The sequence below is a fragment of the Nelusetta ayraudi genome, unplaced genomic scaffold, assembly GCF_046127955.1.
Source record: "Nelusetta ayraudi isolate G7.1 ecotype Tasmania unplaced genomic scaffold, CSIRO-AGI_Nayr_v1 ptg000008l, whole genome shotgun sequence".
NCBI lineage: Eukaryota > Metazoa > Chordata > Actinopteri > Tetraodontiformes > Monacanthidae > Nelusetta > Nelusetta ayraudi.
The window spans coordinates 5,900,289-5,919,300 of NW_027466058.1; the positions used below are offsets into that span (position 1 = coordinate 5,900,289).

At 47.2% G+C, this 19,012-nt stretch overlaps 1 protein-coding gene across 1 annotated transcript; it reads right to left on the minus strand.

The window, feature by feature from the left end:
- Positions 1 to 1,893: 1,893 nt before the first annotated feature.
- On the minus strand, positions 1,894 to 14,673 carry b3galnt2 (beta-1,3-N-acetylgalactosaminyltransferase 2). The gene is made up of 12 exons (XM_076018959.1): positions 14,337 to 14,673; positions 13,278 to 13,404; positions 12,665 to 12,765; positions 9,309 to 9,508; positions 9,093 to 9,188; positions 8,509 to 8,619; positions 8,309 to 8,387; positions 7,364 to 7,547; positions 6,904 to 7,029; positions 5,594 to 5,753; positions 5,435 to 5,491; positions 1,894 to 2,867 (listed from the first exon to the last, which is right to left on the minus strand). Exons 1-12 carry the CDS (start codon positions 14,449 to 14,451, stop codon positions 2,730 to 2,732), a joined length of 1,494 nt encoding a protein of 497 aa, XP_075875074.1. The 5' UTR covers positions 14,452 to 14,673; the 3' UTR covers positions 1,894 to 2,729.
- Positions 14,674 to 19,012: the final 4,339 nt, after the last annotated feature.

Sequence of the window (19,012 nt, forward strand, 5' to 3'; positions counted from 1 at the left end):
CAGGGCAGAGAAGATTTGGAAAAAAAAAAAAAAAAAAATGAGCAAAGCTTAATTTATATCAAGACGTATAGATGAGTCACAGCTTAGTTTTTTTTTCCCTCCATGATGAAATCATAAATTTTCTCTCTACCCCCCCGATATTTCTACCTCTCCTCCACTCCGACATTAAGAGCACTTTAACAAATGCCAATCTCTTTACGCAAAACATCCCCTGCGTTTTCACACCACCCCACTCCTTCGTCTGCCAATAAATTAGCATTTTCGCCCCAATAATGGGCTTTGTGGTTTTTTTTTTTCCCTCTTTATATATCAATCACCAGAAGACAATCCTTGGCATGACAGAAGCGCGTCGCTAATTTAGTGCGATGGCGGCGACCGAGCCGAGATGAAAACATTAGGGGAGGGGGGAAAAAAAAAAAGAAGCAGAGTGGAGACGCGTCACACGTCAAAATCAATTTTGCCCCAAGTTATTATTGCAGACGGGCGACGTGGTTGATTTGATCGCCCCGGTCCGCCGAGCGTGAGCGACTGTGTGTGTGTGTGTGTGTGAGACACATCCACCCAGAGGGGACCTGATAGCCCAAGCAGGGACATTTTTCAGGACCCCACTTGGATGTTGCGCGCACACACACACACACACACACACACACACACACACACACACACACACACACACACACACACACACACACACACACACACACACACACACACACACACACACACACACACACACACACGGGATAAAAAAAACAGGCAGAGGATTTGAAGGATATCACATATCCGAGAAGTCGAAAATGATAGTAATTTAACCTTTTTTTTTTCTTTTCTTTTCTTTTCTTTACAAAATAATCGCGGCTCGGCATGAGATTCAGACAAAAGTCCCTAAAACCCCTCTCGGCCCCTCTGAGGAGAAGCGGCGGAGCGGAAGCGAGTGGCTTCACAGCGGAAGGCTTCCAGCCAAATGGGCCAGAGGGGGCTGATGGGGCGGAAAATGCCGTCCTTATCTTGGTGGGAGAGCAAGAACAGATGTGTTATGACTTTGTTATCATGCTGCTCACTGAGAGAGTAGGAGGAGGTGGAGGGAGGAAGAGGGGGGTGGGGGGGAGGAGGCGGAGGAAGACGAATGCGAGCTCGGCTGTCGGATTAATTGCCGATTTCTTGGCAGGTAGGACGGGACTAAACAAAACAAACGACTTGTATTATCCTCCATTAGCGTAATACTCGGCATCATCTTTCATTATTTGCTGAAATATACGGCGAGGCAATCCAATTCAGCCGCCTTGGTATCCATCACACTGGTGGGGGCCCGCGCAATCAAATCAGCTGCGGCATGTAAAAGCATATGCCCAGCCTGAACATTGCCACCGCGCGCGTCTTCTCGCCTCAACATCTCAGCGTGATTTATTTATGCAGTTGATGAGGCCAAAAAAGAATTTATAAAAATAAAAAATAAAAAATAAAATAAAAAAAAAAAAACGCTCCGCCCGCCCCGTTCACGATTCCGCGGGTGTGTTGTTCGCCGTCTCCGGGAGAAACAATCGGCGGCCCGAGATCAAAGCGAAATTCGTTTTTTTTTTTTTTTTCCTTTTAAGCCGGAGACACGAGAAGAAAAAATGAATAAATAAATAATATGCAAAAAGCTCCGGGCCCCGACGGGGACGAATCCCACCGAGAGTTGGCGCCACCTGTGAGTTGACCGTGCGCATCCTTGCCCAAAATAAACCACAGCAGAGTCGTTAATCTCTCTTAAATGTTGTTTATTTGTGAGAAGGTTGTTGGTTCTTTTTCTTATCTTTGTGAATTTTCTGGAAAAAAACAAACAAACAAAGAAACTAGCGAGTCCGTCTCCGAGCGGCCGTGACCGCTCCTTAGTGTTTCGTTTTGCGGTTCTTATTTTTAAATGTGCGTTTTTGCGAGTACACAGTTTGAATCAGTGTCCGTGTCACAAGTGTTAAGGTAGGTACACAATGAATGGCGCAGACACAGGAGGGTTCACACAATGACAGCCGCGGTTTTGGGAAAAGAAGAAAAACAAGCAAAAGTGCGGCAGAAACTTCACAAATGTCGAAGATGAAAAGCTTGAAACAATAATTTACAAAATAGAGCTCTACTTAAAGCTGGCTGCGTTAAAATCTCTCTTTTCGTGTCCCTTTAAAACCGGACGACACAGGCCGTCCGCTGCTCAAGTACCGAGAGCTGATTCCTTTTTCCAAAGTCCTCTGAGTCAGAGTGGTTCTCAACTGGTGGTTCCTTCCCCATCATGAAGTTGCGGCCCAAATTTATTCCACAGAAATAAAAACGCTAGCCCGCCCATCGTGTCTAGCAAATAAATTATTGAAATGATTGAATAGAATTGCGTGTCCTGCAAAGTAAATGCCCCACATTTTCTCTATAAATAAATAAATATTGTTGAAACTGGCCATGAAGCCGCGACCCAATCAGAACAGCTCCGCGACCCACCAGTTGAGAAACACCGTTTTAAGCGACTCCAATTATAAACCCACTGACCGACATTTTTACCTGGACTCAAACACTGATGTTATGTGTCACAGCGAAACAAAGGTGCCCGAGGGATTCTTAAGCGGCGAGTGGTTGGACGGCATTTGGCACAGTTCTTCATAGTCAGTATCAAGAATTCAATTTACAATCCCTTGTTCCCAAGCGGAACCGCGCTGCGTCGGGTGCATTTTACCCACCACAGCGCCCCCTGCTGAGCTCGGGCCGGTCTAGTGGCCCCACGGGCAGCCGCAGGGGTCCCCGCAGCTGCGCCTCCTGTCCCACAGGAGGCGCAGCTCCTCGGCCGTGTGTTGGGGGGACGACAGCATGTCCAGGTAGCACTCCTTCTCGCACAGCCAGCCGGGGTCCTGCGGGGGGGGGGGGGGGGGGGGTGGAAGGAGGGAGGGGTCAGGGTGAGAAGAGGTGGCCGCGTTAACAAGCACAAAGCCACACGGCTGTTAGCCGCGCGTCACTTCAGGTGCGACTGTTAATAAGCACCTTTGACAGCGTGTGAGCCGTTCCATTTTCCAGAGAGCCTGGCGGGAAATTTGTAGCTCGACAGCAGCAGAAGAGTCAGGATGGCCCTGATTAATGTCGCCCACCTGACTTCATGTATACATTTTAAAGGGGCCCTAATGTGGCCATTTCCAGAAGTAATACATTCATTTGGTGCTCCAGTTCCAAAACTAAACGAGGTTTGTTTGGTCAAAAGTCTCTTAAGTTTCAGCTGTACGAGTCTCACTGAGTTCACGCAGTCTGAAGAGGCTGTTTTGGTTTTCTTCCCCCTCCTTTCCCTACCTGCTCCACTGTGATTGGCCAGCTAGCAATAGCTAGCGGGGAGAATAGTTACTAGCTCTCAAGCAGTGATGCCTCAATATGACAATCAGGTCGGCTTGTGACGTAGAAAGACATGGAAAGGTGCAAGTTGTCACTTTTTTGTTGTCGTATATTTTTTTGTATTTGGTGCGTTTGTTGGCATGACAGTAACGCAAAAGCATTCGGGAAAAGGCTACAATGCCACCATCAGTTCTTTATATACACAATAACAGGAGGATTAGCTATTGTGCAAACCAACAGAGCTGGACAACTTGGGCTACGTTCACAGTGCAGCTCTTAAAGATAAAAAAAAAAAAAAAGAAAAGAAAATCCACATGGTTGTTCACAGTGCAATTTAAATGCGACTGCCGTCCTACCGACGTGTGAACAGTCAGCGGCCCTGAAATGTGGAGCGTGTGCACAGACGTAGCATCGCATACATCACACTTTACTGACGTTAACGTGCATGCTGCTCCAGTCAGCGTGTATTGATTTGATAAATGATATTATGTTATATCATTATATTAGATTTTTGAGGTCGTTATGACCAAGTGATCACAAGAAGATTTCAGTTTTTCTCCATGGACCAATTTCATCACCATGCTCGTTTCATCAATTGCATTATTTGATATTTGATATTGCGAAGCCCCGCCTCCTCCAGCAGAGAATTGTGACATCTGTCCCATTTCAAAGATGTACAGCGTGACCATTCAGACTGAAGTCCCATTGCAAATTTAGAACATATGTGTCTGAATTAGGACAATATCTGAGTAGTATGACAGTGGCCTTGGTTTGATTTGAGGTGGGGAGGCGGGGGGAAAAAAATAAAAATCAGGTCACATATGGGCAAAAAGTGGCAAATCTGGGCCACGCTAGCCTGCAGAGTGATTGTAGCCTCAGAGGCACTGTCGACAAACACCTGCAGCGTGAGGTCGGTCACGTTTTGTCCAACAAATTGCAATCAGCTTGTTGGAAGTCCAGGAGAGGAGTGTAAACCGTGTTGGCAAAATCCCAGAGAGCCTCTGGAGACGCCGCGTCCACAAACTCACAGGTGAGAAAGAAGCACCCAGCAAAAGACTTTTTTGATTTTTTTTTTAACACGGAGCAGAAAATATGAAATTCAAATACTTAAGCGCTCTTGTGCATGCAAAACAAGATCTTAAATCCCCCAAAAAAGAAACAAAGCTAGTTCTGAACCGACAGAAGCGAGGCTAGCGAATGACTAACGAGAGGAAAATAATGACCCTCTCAGCACTGAGTGGAAGACTGCAGGGAGAAGAGGGAGTCATCTATTGTTAAACTTCACATTTTAATGGTATCACTGTATTAGGCTCTGAGGACTCACTTAACGCTTAAAGTGAGGAGAAACTATGGACAGTGGGTTTTTTTTTCTCCACCTCTACAGTTCCTTTACTAAATGGAGCGCCTGTTAATCCCTCACAGTGAGAGCTTCTGCATGTTCGGCTGAGAACAAACTCAAATTAGATTCATTTTGTCTCAGCGTTGTGCGACCAATCATCGCCCCTTTTAGTTGTGACAAAGTCGGAGGCAACTGAGGTCGAGCCGCCTTGAAAGAAAACACACCAGCAGACAGAATGACAATTAAGACTGTGGTTGGTGGAAAAGAGGTTTTTGCTAGCACCCCTCGCACCGACAGGAAGCCGCAAACTGTTGAAACCAGGCGAAACTAGCAGTAAAATAAAAGAAACTGAGACCTTTAAAGAGGTGCTTTAGAATTATGGACACACAAAGGTAGTTTTAGTTCAGACAACATTCCATCAGCACAGACGCTGACACCAATAGCCTGGCGTTACCATTGTTATTTTTTGCTTTAATTGGCAGGCTAGCAGAAACCATTGACTTGCGCTAGCCTAGCACCAACGAACTCGGCTAAACTAGAAGCACTGCCCAAATGGGAAATGAGGTCCTATGTCCAAAATTCTCAACCACCCCTTTAATTTCCTCTCCTGGCTTCATGACACACCATCCAAAGCGCTGATGCCGCCCTGTCAGATTTGTTTGACGTTGGTCTACTCTTAAAAACAGAGTTGCGACTGCTAAGAGGCGATCGCGACGCTTTCACTGAATACCTCCTCCCTCCCCACACCAATTTTCATACCTGATATTTCTGCGGCCCGACAGCTGCCATCCAGATCCCCATGCTCACGTCTTCTCCCTGCGAACACACGTCCGGGGCAGATTCCTCACGTTACGTTCACCTCGTTGCGCCCATCCGACACTCCATCCATCCATCCATCCATCCTCCGGGTCACTCTACCTGATAGGCCTTCAGTTGGTCGGCGTTGCTGGCGAGCCACTGCACCAGGTCACGGGAGACCACGTAGCCCGAGCCGCAGGCGAACGCCGGGTAGGCCGGGCTGGCGTACTCCAGCTCCTGCCACTTGCCAATGCGGTCCACTGCCCAGCTCTGCCTGAAACTGGGTCAGGACAACAGGGACGGGCATCATCATCATCATCATCATCATCATCATCACCAAATGCAGCCTGACCCGTCATTGTTTGGACCGAGCTCCCCGGCTCCTTTCACAGGAATTCACCTGAGAGCAGGGGCGGAGCTACATGCTGGCCAGTGGTGGTAAGGGAGGGTAATGGGGGGGGGTAATTTCCACACCACCTCAAGTCATGTCTTTGCTCAGTGATATACAGTGTTTTGCATGTTCTCCCTGTGTGTGTGGGTTCTCCGGCTTCCTCCCACAGTCCAAAAACATGCACGTGAGTGGATTGGGAACTCTAAATTCCCCATAGGTGTGTATGTGAGTGCGAACGGTGCTTTGTCTCTCTATGTGGCCCTGCGATAAACTGGCGACCTGTCCAGGGTGTCGCCCTGCCTTCGCCCTATGACAGCTGGGAGAGGCTCCAGCAGCTCAGGAAGAAGCAGGTATTAAAATGGATGGATTTACTCATGTATGTAATCTACATGCATTTTATCCTGCTCTTGCTATCTCGTTTGAATTGACTTATTACTTTTCATATTTAAATACATACATACATAGATACATAGATACCATACATACATAATCACTCTCATCCATCTAATTGTTTTTTATTTATTATTTACACGAGATACGGGTCTTATGCTTTTATTTTGTGAAGCACTTTGTGTTACTCTGCTTGTATGAAAAGTGCTATAGAAATGAAGTCTGATTGATTGATTGATGTATTTATTTAATATGTATAATGTAGTCTGACCTGGTGACTGGCCTGGATTTTGGGTGGAAACAAGAAACTCAAAAGGAGAAGTTTGATGTGTCACTGGAAAGCAGGAATAAGCTGACATGGGGTTATTATTAATTTCTAACATTGGTGAAGATTTGCTGTATGCTAATTTGTCGGAATGGTGACAAGCTGACTGTTATAAGGTCACCCTGAAATCATAGAGTAAATACAAACAACTGCAGTGACAGTTAGAGTGATGAGAAGAGTCATGTGGTCATTCCAGGAATCTACTTCCTGTCACCTCTATGCGAGTCACGCTCTCACCCCGCGGCCACCCCAGGGAAACTCATTCCCGGCTCCGCCACTGCCCGAGAGCCAAATGCAGGTCACAGAGCCGGCGCCGTAACTTACTTCCCCCACCAGAAGTTGCTCCGCTGGAGCCCCTTCCGATCGATCTTGGCCAACACCGAGTCCACGTCGATGTAACAATCGTCGTCGGTCTTCAGCAGCATTTTGAAGTCGGCGTTTCCCACGGACCTGGCACAGGGAGGAATTCTAATCAAAGCCCGCCCTCCCGATTCCAGGCAACACGGAGCAGAGTGTTTATTTTCAAAATGCCACCGAGAGCGAAGGGCAAAAGTTCCCGCAAACAAAGCAACCAGAGCCCCCCCCACCCACCCCTCACCTACAGAGACACCTCTGTAACCCTCCTCCTGATGACTCACGGCCACACCCCCCCGCCCCCCACCCAGCCACCGCAGCTTCAGTTCCAGCCGCGGCACACTTCAGAGGCGCCGATTTACTCCGAGGGACCCAGAGGCCCAATTTGTGGCAATGAGGGGGTTCTGAGGGGGTTCCGCGTTCCACGCACCATTTGTAGAAGCGCAGCAGCTTGGACGGCACGTTCCTGTAGGTGTCCACCACGTCCACGAAGACCATGTCGCCGTGCCGCAGGCTCTCCTCCTGCAGGGCGGCGTCCTCCCGCCTCAGCCCGGAGGCGTGGCGCTCCATGCGGGCCGGCCGGCCCCTCAGGAGCCCCAGCAGGCCGTCCCCGTCTGACGCACAGGTGGACACATCGCCGGGTTAATAGGGGTGAAGTGGAGGAGGTGTTGTCTCTCTTTTCTGATCAGTCTGGTTAAATTGCCAGTGCTCGAGAAAAACTTCAATTAATACTGACGGCTATGTATCGCATTTATAAACTAAAATAAAATGATCTTGCACACAGCCCCCCCCCCCCCTTAGAATTCCAGAAAAAAGTAGAAAAAGCTCATCGTGAAGGCGAGTTGAATAAATAGTTAAAAAGCAGCAATAAGGCACCTTGGAGAAAAACACCTTTAATTACTGAGCTGGTGAAACAATAAGCTAAAATTACAGCCGTTCCCAGAACAGCTCGCCCAAGTCTATTCTCAGAGGCTGTCAACGCTTTAATTCTGTTTCCCCTCCCGGAATGGCCACGGATCCATTCTGAGACGGAGCCGAATGCAAAGGCGTACATACAGGAAGCGCGATCAATAATGTAACACAACTGGCTAGCGAAGGAGTGTGTGTGTGTGTGTGTGTGTGTGTGTGTGTGTGTGTGTGTGTGTGTGTGAAGGGGGGTGGGGGGGGGAAAGAAAGATGTTATTTCCAATTGGCACATCTGCAAGAAGCCCCGAGGCAGAAGAAAGAGGAGCTGATCTCATAACCTGCCAGGGTGACTCACAAGGAGTGCTTTTACACATTTACCCCGGGATCGCCACGTCTTTCACTCCAACTCTCCACCCAGAGCTTCTGAGAAAAAAATAAGGCGCAGAGATAATCTTGCCGCATGACCGACCGTAGATGGTGAATGTGAATCCTCCAGCCAGACCGGGAAATCCAAGTGCACTTCTGTGAGGCAGCACGCCCTCTGCAAACTGAAATCACAAAGGGGGGAAACAGAACACATTTCTTCGTTCCTTCTGCGGCTTTGTGGATTTTTTTTTTTTTTTTTTTTTTTTTTTAGGGCTTCTTTCGTTCGGCTGCGTCACGACGTACAGAGGAGATTTTGAGGACGCCTCCTCCGTCGCTGAGCTGCACGGAGGACGAGTCGACCGTGCTGAGTCCCGCCGAGTCCAGACTCTCCCAGACCAGGGTGCCCTCGAAGCCCTGCAAAGAAGCACAAAGGTCCCCTGGAAACGTGGCTCTGCATTGAAAGGTCAACACCAAGGCTGGAAGAAAACTACTTTATGGTCGTCTTTTAACTTCACAAAAGCTGAAGAAAAGCCATTAGAAAAAGAGATCCAATCTTAAAGTTTCACCTGGCGTTAACTGCACTGAAAAGCACCTTTGATATCAACTTGAAAGTATCACTTGCGAGTCCAAGAAAAGGGGAGTAAATTGCAGGAGGTTGTGCCTTAAAGTGGCACCGCTAGGATGAAGGGAGGCAGCCAACGGAGAGCTGCTGCGCTCAGTTTCTAGAAATTAAACCTGCAGAGACTGTGATTCAACGCTTGCTCGCTATAAATAATCACAATCAAACATGCTGGGGAAACTCTCCCTCTCTCTCTCTCTCTCTCTCTCGCTCACTGTCTTCCATCCAGGCTTCAGCGCCTGGAGAAAAAAAGAACAAGAAAACTGACCTTGGGCAAGATGAACTGCTCCACTGGTTTGTACCACACTCCGTTCACCAGGGTCCCGGTGCTGATGGCACTGAAGCGGGCCGTGATCACCGCCTCCTGCGGGGGAAGAGCGACCGGCTTTTTAGTCGTCGGGGTATAAAAATAAAAATAAAAAAAAAGCTAAAACGTCCGCAGGCCTGAAGGCTGCGGGAGTCGCAGCATAACAATGCCAGTTACCTCCTGGTCGAGCTGGAAGAGCTTCACCGTCACGTTGCCGTGGAGCTCGGGCCAGGCGCCGCTGGGAAACACCCCCAGCCGGGTGATGACCACTGGGTGGAGCACCTTGAAATCCAGGGCGAGGGTGGACACATCGGAGGGGGCGAGCAGCGACGGGTCCGAGACCTTCACGATCTCCATCTCCGTGTCCTGGTCTGTCGCTGGGCCACAGGGAAAACAGAAACATTAAAAACCATCACCTCGTTTACCCCCCACCTGGTGCCATGAGGAGTCAGCGGGTCAGAGAGTGTATACAACAGGCAAACTACGGCCCGGGGGCCACATGAGGCCCGTTAAACTTTTCAGTACGGCCCGCTGAACTTAAAGACATTTTATTAATAGTAAGTAAGTTAGGAAATAGCTGCATTTCATCTATTTTGAGGGAATCTTGACACACGGGACTGAAAATAATAACATTAACAACAATGGGGCAATATTTCTTGGGTAATGTGCAACTGTAGTTTTATAGTTTCAGCTACTCTGTCACTTATTTTTTATAATTTTTATACTTTTTCAATGTATTTTATTTCATTCTTTGCCCTATTGCTGCTTTATAATACCGTTTCTGTGACTTTGGAGCTACCCGAATCTCCTTCGGGTTTAATAATGTTTGTCTTATCTTCCAGTGTTCTAAGAGTCATTTCAATAAAGGGCTAAATACCATGGGGTTTAAAGACAGTTTTTGTCATTTTAAATTGCCAATAAAGCACATGTTTTCGACATATCCCATGATATATGTCATCAAAACACTCCATCCATCTGTCTCCTGCTCCTGCGGCCCTCCGTCAAATTCTCGAACCCACGGTGGCCCCACGGGTCAAAAAGCTGGTCCGCCCCCTGGTGTGGAAGGACGGCCGTCCTGGTGAAAGATCCACCATCAGCGCTTTGGCTTTTTCCGAGGAGCCACTTCATCAAAGCGGAGCCGCTGCTTCCTTAATTATAAAAGAGCCATTTATTACCCGGGAGATCAATGAGGAGATCAAGGCCGTTAAAGTGCAGGAGGCTTTTCTACTTTGCGCGCTGTTTTGGCGCGCGTCCTGAACACCTCTCTCTCTCTCTCTCTCGCACGCCGGCCGCTTAAAGTGGGGAAGGGATCCCGAAAACAAAGGGGAGGCAGCTGTTAATCAAACTGGGATTTTTATTTTTTTTCTTCTCCCACTTCCGCCGTGCGCAACTGAGCGACGGGATGTTATCAGCGCGTCGAGGCGCATTTATTATTCTCCAGCGCCGTTTGTGCTTACTTGTCAAACGAGTAGCGGCAGCGCACATCCCCGCACTAAACAGCGGCCAGACCGCTGGGTTCTTTTTGAAGACCGGCATCGGTAGAAACCCTGAATTATTAACAGCTAATTCAGTTTTATCTGGCATCTGTTTTTTTATATATATATTTTTTTTCCCCCCAATATTAATCAAAAGCATTCTTCAAATTTAACAGCTGAACGGCCCTTTGGAGTTTTCAAACGGAGACCCGAAACTGAAAATGATTGTCTCATTACGGCTGAATGTTTTGGAAAGAAGAAAAAAAACAAAAACACTGCGGTTTCTCAGGAGAGCAGCAGGACTTTTTTTCTTAGTGATTTATGACAAACAAACAAAAAAAAACCCAACTAGTTTTCTCATCTCAAAAGCTGAAACCAGACAGAATCTGAGGCATTTTTTCTCCCCTCACTCGCTGTTGTGTTCGTCGCAGACAAAAATGTCTCGGCTAAAGACATTTTGACAAACAGAATTTAAAAAAAAAAAAGAGGCATTATTCAACTCTTGAAGTCCCAAAACGTTTCAACTTTGACTTCTCGCTAGAGATTGGTGAGAAAGAAGAACACACCAAACAAACAAACAAATGGAAAAAGCACCAGTTAAATAAATACCCAATGAGCATTTGCTCTTCCGTCCTATGGGGGAAATGATCCCTGTGATGGAAGCCATTCATCACGCTAGCTGGTGACACTCAGAATCGAGCAACTACCTGCTTGTGCACGAAGGGGACCTGAACCACCCCGAGTCACATAACCAACTGCGTTAAAAAGCAGTGTGTGAAAAACAACGGGGTCCAGAGGGGTCGGAACCACCCGACTGACCCATGAGACCCCCTGAAAGCGAGGTCTCATACATTTAAAAAAAAAAAAAAAAAAAAAAGCCAAAACAAAAAAAATATATAATTGTCACTAAAAAGTCTATTATTCAGTTTTTAAAAATATGCTGATGTTAATGTAATTTAGATTGCTATTGAGTAACAATCAGGAGGACGGGGACCCCACCCCTCGGATATTGACGGTTATTTTGCACACTGGTCAAAAGGCAAAGTCCCCGTCTCCTCCCCGACTCCACAAGTGTCTCGCACTGAATCCTGCAAAAGCGTTGGAGCTGCAGTGAGCGGCGGTGGCAGCGGACGGGCAACATAAAACATTACCGTGACCCTTAAGGCCGAGGAGGAGAAAGCTGTTCCGACGAAGAGCGGTAATTACGTTTTCATGAAAGCAGCGCAGGCGGAGAGAAAACTACAGAGGGAGGGAGAGACACTCGGAGGGAGGGACACACACACACACACACACACACACACACACACACACACACACACACACACACACACACACACACACACACACACACACACACACACACACACACACACACACACACACACACACAGGGGGGAGAGTTCACTACGACAGTGAGAGCGTTCAATTATTTCCCGCGCCGTGCCTCGGCTCGTCCCTTTATGTTTACTTTTCAAGTGTTTCTTGTTGTCACGCAGTTCTTGCAACGGCGCTGCAGAGGCAGCGACACGTTGACTGGAAGATTTCTGCTTCGGCCTTGAGCGTTGAAAGAGACGTGAAGTGAAGTGAAGGGAAGGGAAGTGAAGGGAAGGGAAGGGCGTCCTTGAGGTGTGGGTGAAAGCAAAGCGAGGCGTTCGGCTTCACTGCGAGCGCTCCTTCTGTCGCTTCTTTCAATCTACAGACGCAGTCGGCCAATCACAATGGCCAGAGGCGCTTTTATTATCCATTTGTTTAGGGCGCAGTCGGCAGAAAATCGCTTCGCCTGGCGACCAAATGCGTCTCCGGGTGGAAAACAAACTCTCCATCCATCCATCAGTCGTCCAAAACGGCAGTTGTGATGTCACAAAGGGCACCAACCTCTCCCCAGGTTTGCAACAACAACGACCCCAGCAAGGCGCCTGAGACCGCATGAATACTCTGCCGTCTGTATTTCATTAATTCTTTTGTATAATTAATCATGCAATTATCACCCAGTGGAGCCCAGGGGTGAAACCAAACCCTGAGGTGGGCGCGGCCGCAGTGCGAGAGCCGTCACTTTACCTGGCTCAGTGACATTCAGCAGGGTGCAGGAGTACGGGTCCTCCCGGTCCTCCTCCGGGATGGAGCAGCCATGCTCACCCACGATGAACTTCACCGCCACCCTGCAAAAGAAACGCAAAACTAAAGTATCGCATCCCTGCGTTTTTTATTCTTCTCGTCGCCGCGCCGCGCGCTTCTGTGTGTGTGTGTGTGTGTGTGTGTTCAATATTAGGCTGTGAGATTTTCTAAAGCATGTCCATCTATCCACCCTTGGTTGCCATGGTTACCGGGGGTTGCTTGAAGGCCATCACACATTATCAGAGCTGAGATCACTGAATGAGAAGGAACCGAAAAAAAATAAATAAGAGAGGGAGAGAGAGAGAGAGAGAGAGAGAGAGAGAGAGAGAGAGAGAGAGACAGAGAGAGAGAGGGAGAGGGGAAGAAGATGGGGACGGTGTTGGCCGCTGGTCGGGTAAAGATAAAAGTGCCGGCACGGCCCACTGCAAGCTTTAGTCCCCCCCTCCCCCCGATTTCCTGATTGAAATGAATTTGCCCCCGCCCCCGAGATGAGATTAGACGACTGGGGGGGTGGCGGGCCGGGATGAAGTTGGAGCCCGGGCGCACGCGCACACACCTGTGCTGGAAGAGCGGGTGATCTCGGAGGTAGCCCAGCCAGGTGTCCCTGATGGCCTGCCGCAGCTCATGATGGTGCCTGGCTGACAGCACTCCCACCAGAACCTCACAGGCGGCCAGCGTCTCATCTGTGTCACAACAGCATAGAATAGAATAGAATAGAATAGAACGCCTGCATTAATCCCACACCGGGGGAAATTTGCATTAGTCACAGCAATGGTATTAAGTCAGTGCAAAAAGATGGAAAATCATATTAATTAAAAAATATATATATGTGTAGCGTATGAAAGAAAAAAACAAGATATTTACATCTTATGAACAGTTGGGATATTTACAGCTATGCTTTTCTATAATTTTAAAAACAAATAAGTCTGAAACAAAGTGAAGTGGCTGATCTAAAACAAAAGGGATGATGGATGATAGTTTTGCCGTCATATTAGTGTGGGGGGGGGGAGAAACACTTTAGATGCACCCGATCATGACAGCGAGTGACATCCATCACCGACGTGTTCTAGCGTCCCATAATCGACCTCGTTAAACGTGCGTCCACGGCTCATTATTACATTATATAAAGGAACGGTTCCCCCGCGACTCGGCTCCTTTCGCATCATCCCCGCACGACTGGTGGCAGCGGACAAACCCGCCGTGGAAGCGCCGGAGCTGCGGAGCCCGGAGCCCGGAGCTGCGCGGGCGGCGGAGACTCTCCGCTCGCCTCGCCGTCGGCCACAACCTTTGATTAAACTCAGCTCCGCCCGACACTCAACTGTCAGTCCCATCGCTCGGTGCACCCAGACACACACACACACACACACGCACGCACTAGCACACGTGTGCGCGCAGGCAGTCCAAACGAGTCCAAAAAAAGAACTACCTGTTATCGCACTGAACTCGGCGGCGGCGGCGGCGGCAACGAACGCGCAAAGTTAGCGACGAGTCGCCCCGAGAGGTGCGGCAGAAAGTTGCGGGGCTCGTGAAGAAGAGCCGAAGCCCGCCGCAGGAGGCGGGGGAGGACCGAAGGAGCTTCGTGTGTCGAAAAAGAATTTTTTTTAAAGAAAAGTACCCGAGTGTGTGTTGTTGTCCGGCGGGGTGGCGGTGGAGGAGGGTCGTCGTGCCAACCACAAGTGCACCAGGACGGCGACAGCACAGGGCAGCAGGACGAGCGCTAGCCTCCGCATGGACGGAGCCCTTTCAGAACTCAGCCGGAGCAGCCTTCAGCTCTTTTTTTTTTTTTTTTTGAGTGGGGGAAGCGGGGCGGCGGCAGCGGCGGCGGCGTTGCAAGCGTCTTTCCTGAGCCGCACGGAGCTGCACGCACGGTCGGTGTGAGCCGCAGCCGTGCGAGCGGCTTCATTTAAGCTCCGTAGTTCTCCGCCGGGCGGGCGCCCTCACCACCGCCTCATGTCTGCCTCCGCCAGCGAGGAGAGACGGACCAATGGCAGAGGAGCAGCCCTGTCGCGGTGCACCCTGGGACACGAAGTCCTCTGAGCGCTCCGGTCCGTTCCAGTGGACTTTTAGTGGGGAAAAATCAACAAAAAGGATGATGATGATGATGATGATGATGATGATGATGATGATGATGATGATGATGATCTATCTACATATCTATAGAATAGAATAGAATATACGTTATTGTTATCGTGACATGCACAATGAAATTAAAAAACTGCCATTGAAACTGCCAAAAATAAATAACAACACACACACACACACACACACACACACACACACACACACACACACACACACACACACACACACGACAGTCATAAATACAATGAAAACAGCCTACTGTTAGTGTTGTGTTGTTTTGGGGATTGTTTTTTGTGGTATTGAGGGCAGTTATTGCTGTTGGGTAGAAACTGCTTTTTTAATCTGTTTGTTCTTGACTGTATCATCTGCCTGATGGTAACAGTGCAAACATTGAGTGTCCAGGGTGAAACGCGTACTTCCAAATGTCTTGTGCTCTTTTGACACAGCGAGCACTGTTGCAGGTCGTCCTGTGAGGGGAGGGATTTTCTGGGCTGTGTTGATGACCCTCTGGAGCATTTTCTTCTGGGCTGCTGTGCAGCTGCTGAACCACACACATAGACAATATGTTAGTATGGATTCCATGGAGCACCTCTGGAAGGACAGCAGCCGTCTCTGTGTGATGTTGTCTGATGTGTAGTCATCTATCTATCTATCTATCTATCTATCTATCTATCTATCTATCTATCTAACTATCTATCTATCTATCTATCTACCTAGCTATATATCTATCTATCTATCTACATATCTCTATCTCTCTCTCTATCTATCTATCTTGGTTTTTGGTTTTCATATCTTCTCAACACTGCAGCGCTGCTTGGCAGTTTCAATTTCCACTCAAAGTACTTAAACAGTGAACGAAACGGTGTGGCAAGCACAAGTTTATTGCACGTCCTTGAAAGAAATTGAAGCACTAAAACACTGATTACAGCCACAAACAAGAGCCATTGAGGTGACCCTTTCCATGTTTATCACATTAAGTTGTTGTTTTGTTTTTTGTTTTGTTTTTTGCTTCACTCTGCAATGTCAATTTCTAATGAAGCGATAAAAACGTCTCTGGATGAAAGGATGAAAATGGATATTAATCATCCCATTCCTATAAAACACGAGTGACACAGTGGTGGCTTTAAGATTAGCGGCACAGCTTCATCAAACCTGTTGCTCCGCGTTGCACATAAATCATTTAAATTGAATTTATTGTGCACAGCCAGGGCTGCTTGAGAAGTATTCCTTGTGACGCTGAGAGCACCGCTGTCTCTCCTGGCGGGCCGCGCCACCTCCGACGCCTGCTGTCACGCTGGTAAACATTTCATTTGTATTGATTTGAATGGAGTCGCAGGATTGCACGACTGTTCCTTTAAAGACTTTAGCGCTTGTTATAAAGAGAAATAAGAACGTAATGGAAAACACCAGCGTGCGGAGCGCCGTCTGGCAACATGAAGAGGGGCTGCTGCGAATCGGCCCGCTGCCACTGTAGGTACATGATCTTATCAGAAATTATTACTTTTCTCATGCGCTTTGCGTGCATGTTGGGCGGCTTAATGCTCAATTGGAAAATTGCTCCTGCACAGATTCCCAGTATTCGATAACCTTGGGGATAATTGCTTTCCCTGTGTATTAGAAAATCATTTTTAGAGTCCTAAATATCCCGATTGCGTTGCGATTCAGGTCTGTCACTGCAACACATTCATTTCAGCGGGGCAATATTTTCAGAGTTCCTTAAAACATGAGCTGCTCCCCCAGCGTATGCTCACGGCGCTGGCTTTAATTATTGATCTGCTGACACCTATGTGTGCCCTTGTTTCTTTTATTTAAGCTGAAGTGTGTGCATTTATTGCACATTCTCTTTTCAAAGTTTCATAACGCTCTCTGAGCTCTCTTCATACTTCTCTGAGCTCTCTGGATTCCAGTTGTTCCTAGCCTGCTTAGTTTTTCCATACCTGTCCTTTGAATTAAATATATTTTCTACTTTTACCGAATGTTAGTCAGTTTTTATTAGACCGAAGGGGTTGCTGAGGTAATGGGAAAATGTTTATTTTTTTATATATATAGTTCAAAGTTTCAGAGTTGAATTAATTAAACAAACAGCTTTAAATATTCCAAAAGAAAAGTTCCACTTGTGTAACCACCCGTTGCAGATTATTCAACTTGAAATATCTGGCATAACAAATCCCAGACTGGGTCATGCCCGCTTTAATCCTCACATAAGAAATACAGACACTATTAATATGGACAAAAAGAAAACTGGTGTCATTTTACAAAGTAATGCAGCACTTGCAGCCCATAATTCAAAGTGAGGCTGATTAAATATAAAGGTTTAACATCCCATAACATGAAATGCAAATTTTTAATATTAATCCACAAGATAGCGGTGCCAAGCCCCGCTGGCATCTCCCTAATTACATCCTGTTCCAGTGGGATTAGCTCAGAGAAATCAATAAAGGTGTGTTTGGCAGAGTGTCCGTTCCAGGTTTGCACAGTCCCATCACATATTAAGAGGGATCTCCACATTGATTTCTCTAATGTTCATTAATTAGACCAGAGCAAACAATTCTTGCACTGAGAGTCATTTTAAGCTCCCAAATCTGTGGAAACAACAACCTGCAAATGAACTCCCCAGAAATGAGATAAAAGTCTGCTCTTCACTTCTTTTGCTTGTTTCGCTTTTCAAAGCGCACTCAAACAGAATCAGCCATTTGTGATGTCACAAAGGGCCACTGATCCCAATGCACTTTTCTTTTTTTTTTACCTCATTAGTTTAGTAGCAATAACCACAACTTAGTGTTCATTTTGCCCTCTGACGCTACTTCACAGCCTAGAAAGTTTTCCATCCCCAAAAAAATAACACATTTAGTTGTTTTTGTTTTTTGGGTGCTAAATCTACAGTGCAGACATGTCCTATTAAGTAATTACAGATTATGTTTTGTACATCCTAAAAACTGCCCGTTGCTAGTTTTGAGATCCATCACCCCTGCTGTCATCAGTACCATATTTCCCATTTATGTGAACCACACTGCATCACCCTGCTGTGCTGGGTGAGGCGGCGGCACTCCGGGTCATGTCAGAGTGGGACGTAAGAAATCACCACGTCCTGCTTGGCTCAGCTATAATTTTTGAGCTATCTTAGTATCTTGCCTCTCATCCATCAAGCTCCAATATATTGGCAAAAAGGCAACATTTTTTACGGCCAATATCTGGAAGCCTCGGACACTGAAAATCATCTCGATGGCCCAGCAGCGCGTCGGATGAAGGGATGCCGACGAGAGAGGGGCGAACTGTCCCTTTAAGTCAGTACCCGACGGTCCAAAATGGTTATTTCAGGCTATTCCCAGGTGAGACTCCAAATGCATGGATGGACGCACGCCGCATCCAAAAGAGGAAATCTCTAAGTACATGACGCTTGTGCCCTGAATTATGATGAGGATGATTCTTTACGTGACCTGCAGCTTTGCTTGATGCCACCTCTCATTTTATAGTGCAAAAAGACACCAACTGGCAGCTGCTGAATCAAATTAGCATTATTTGTAGCATTGTATACATATGAATATATATATGTATATGTATATATATATATATATATTTATATAGTGGCCCTGCGATGAACTGGCGACTTGTCCAGGGTGTCACCCTGCCTTCGCCCTAAGACAGCTGGGATAGGCTCCAGCAGACCCCCGTGACCCTGAATTGGAATAAGCGGGTATAGAAGATGGATAGATGGATGGATATGTATATATATATTTATATATATATATATGTGTGTGTGTGTGTGTGTGTGTGTGTGTGTGTATATCCATCCATTTTCAATGCTCTCCTGTTCCTCTCTGTCTCTCTCTCTCTCTCGCTCCCTCTCTATACACACACACACACACACACATATATATATATATATATATATGTATATATGTATATATGTATATATGTATATACATGTAATTATACATTTATATATTTGTACATATATGACTAAAAAATTCTGCCCAGGATGCATGAAGAGTGCATCCAGATGGCCTGCGGTTGGGCTCAGCCACAGGAGGTCTCCACTACGCTCGGCAGCATCACGGCCCTCTGTGAGACTCGGGATGATTTTAATGCAGCTCAGCGAGACAAATGGGAAAACACAAGGCGTAAAAAAAAAAAAGGCACAAAAAAGCAACAATTGAGACCAAACACTTTTAGGTTGCCGTTTTCCTTTAATTCGTTTGATCCGTCAAA

Coding starts and splice junctions, on each gene's coding strand:
- b3galnt2 (XM_076018959.1), bottom strand. CDS start 14,451: ATGCGGAGGCTAGCGCTCGTCCTGCTGCCCTGTGCTGTCGCCGTCCTG. Junction 12,766..13,277: donor CACCCGCTCTTCCAGCACAG/GTGTGTGCGCGT, acceptor TTTCTTTTGCAG/GGTGGCGGTGAAGTTCATCG. Junction 5,754..6,903: donor AGCAACTTCTGGTGGGGGAA/GTAAGTTACGGC, acceptor GTCCTGACCCAG/TTTCAGGCAGAGCTGGGCAG.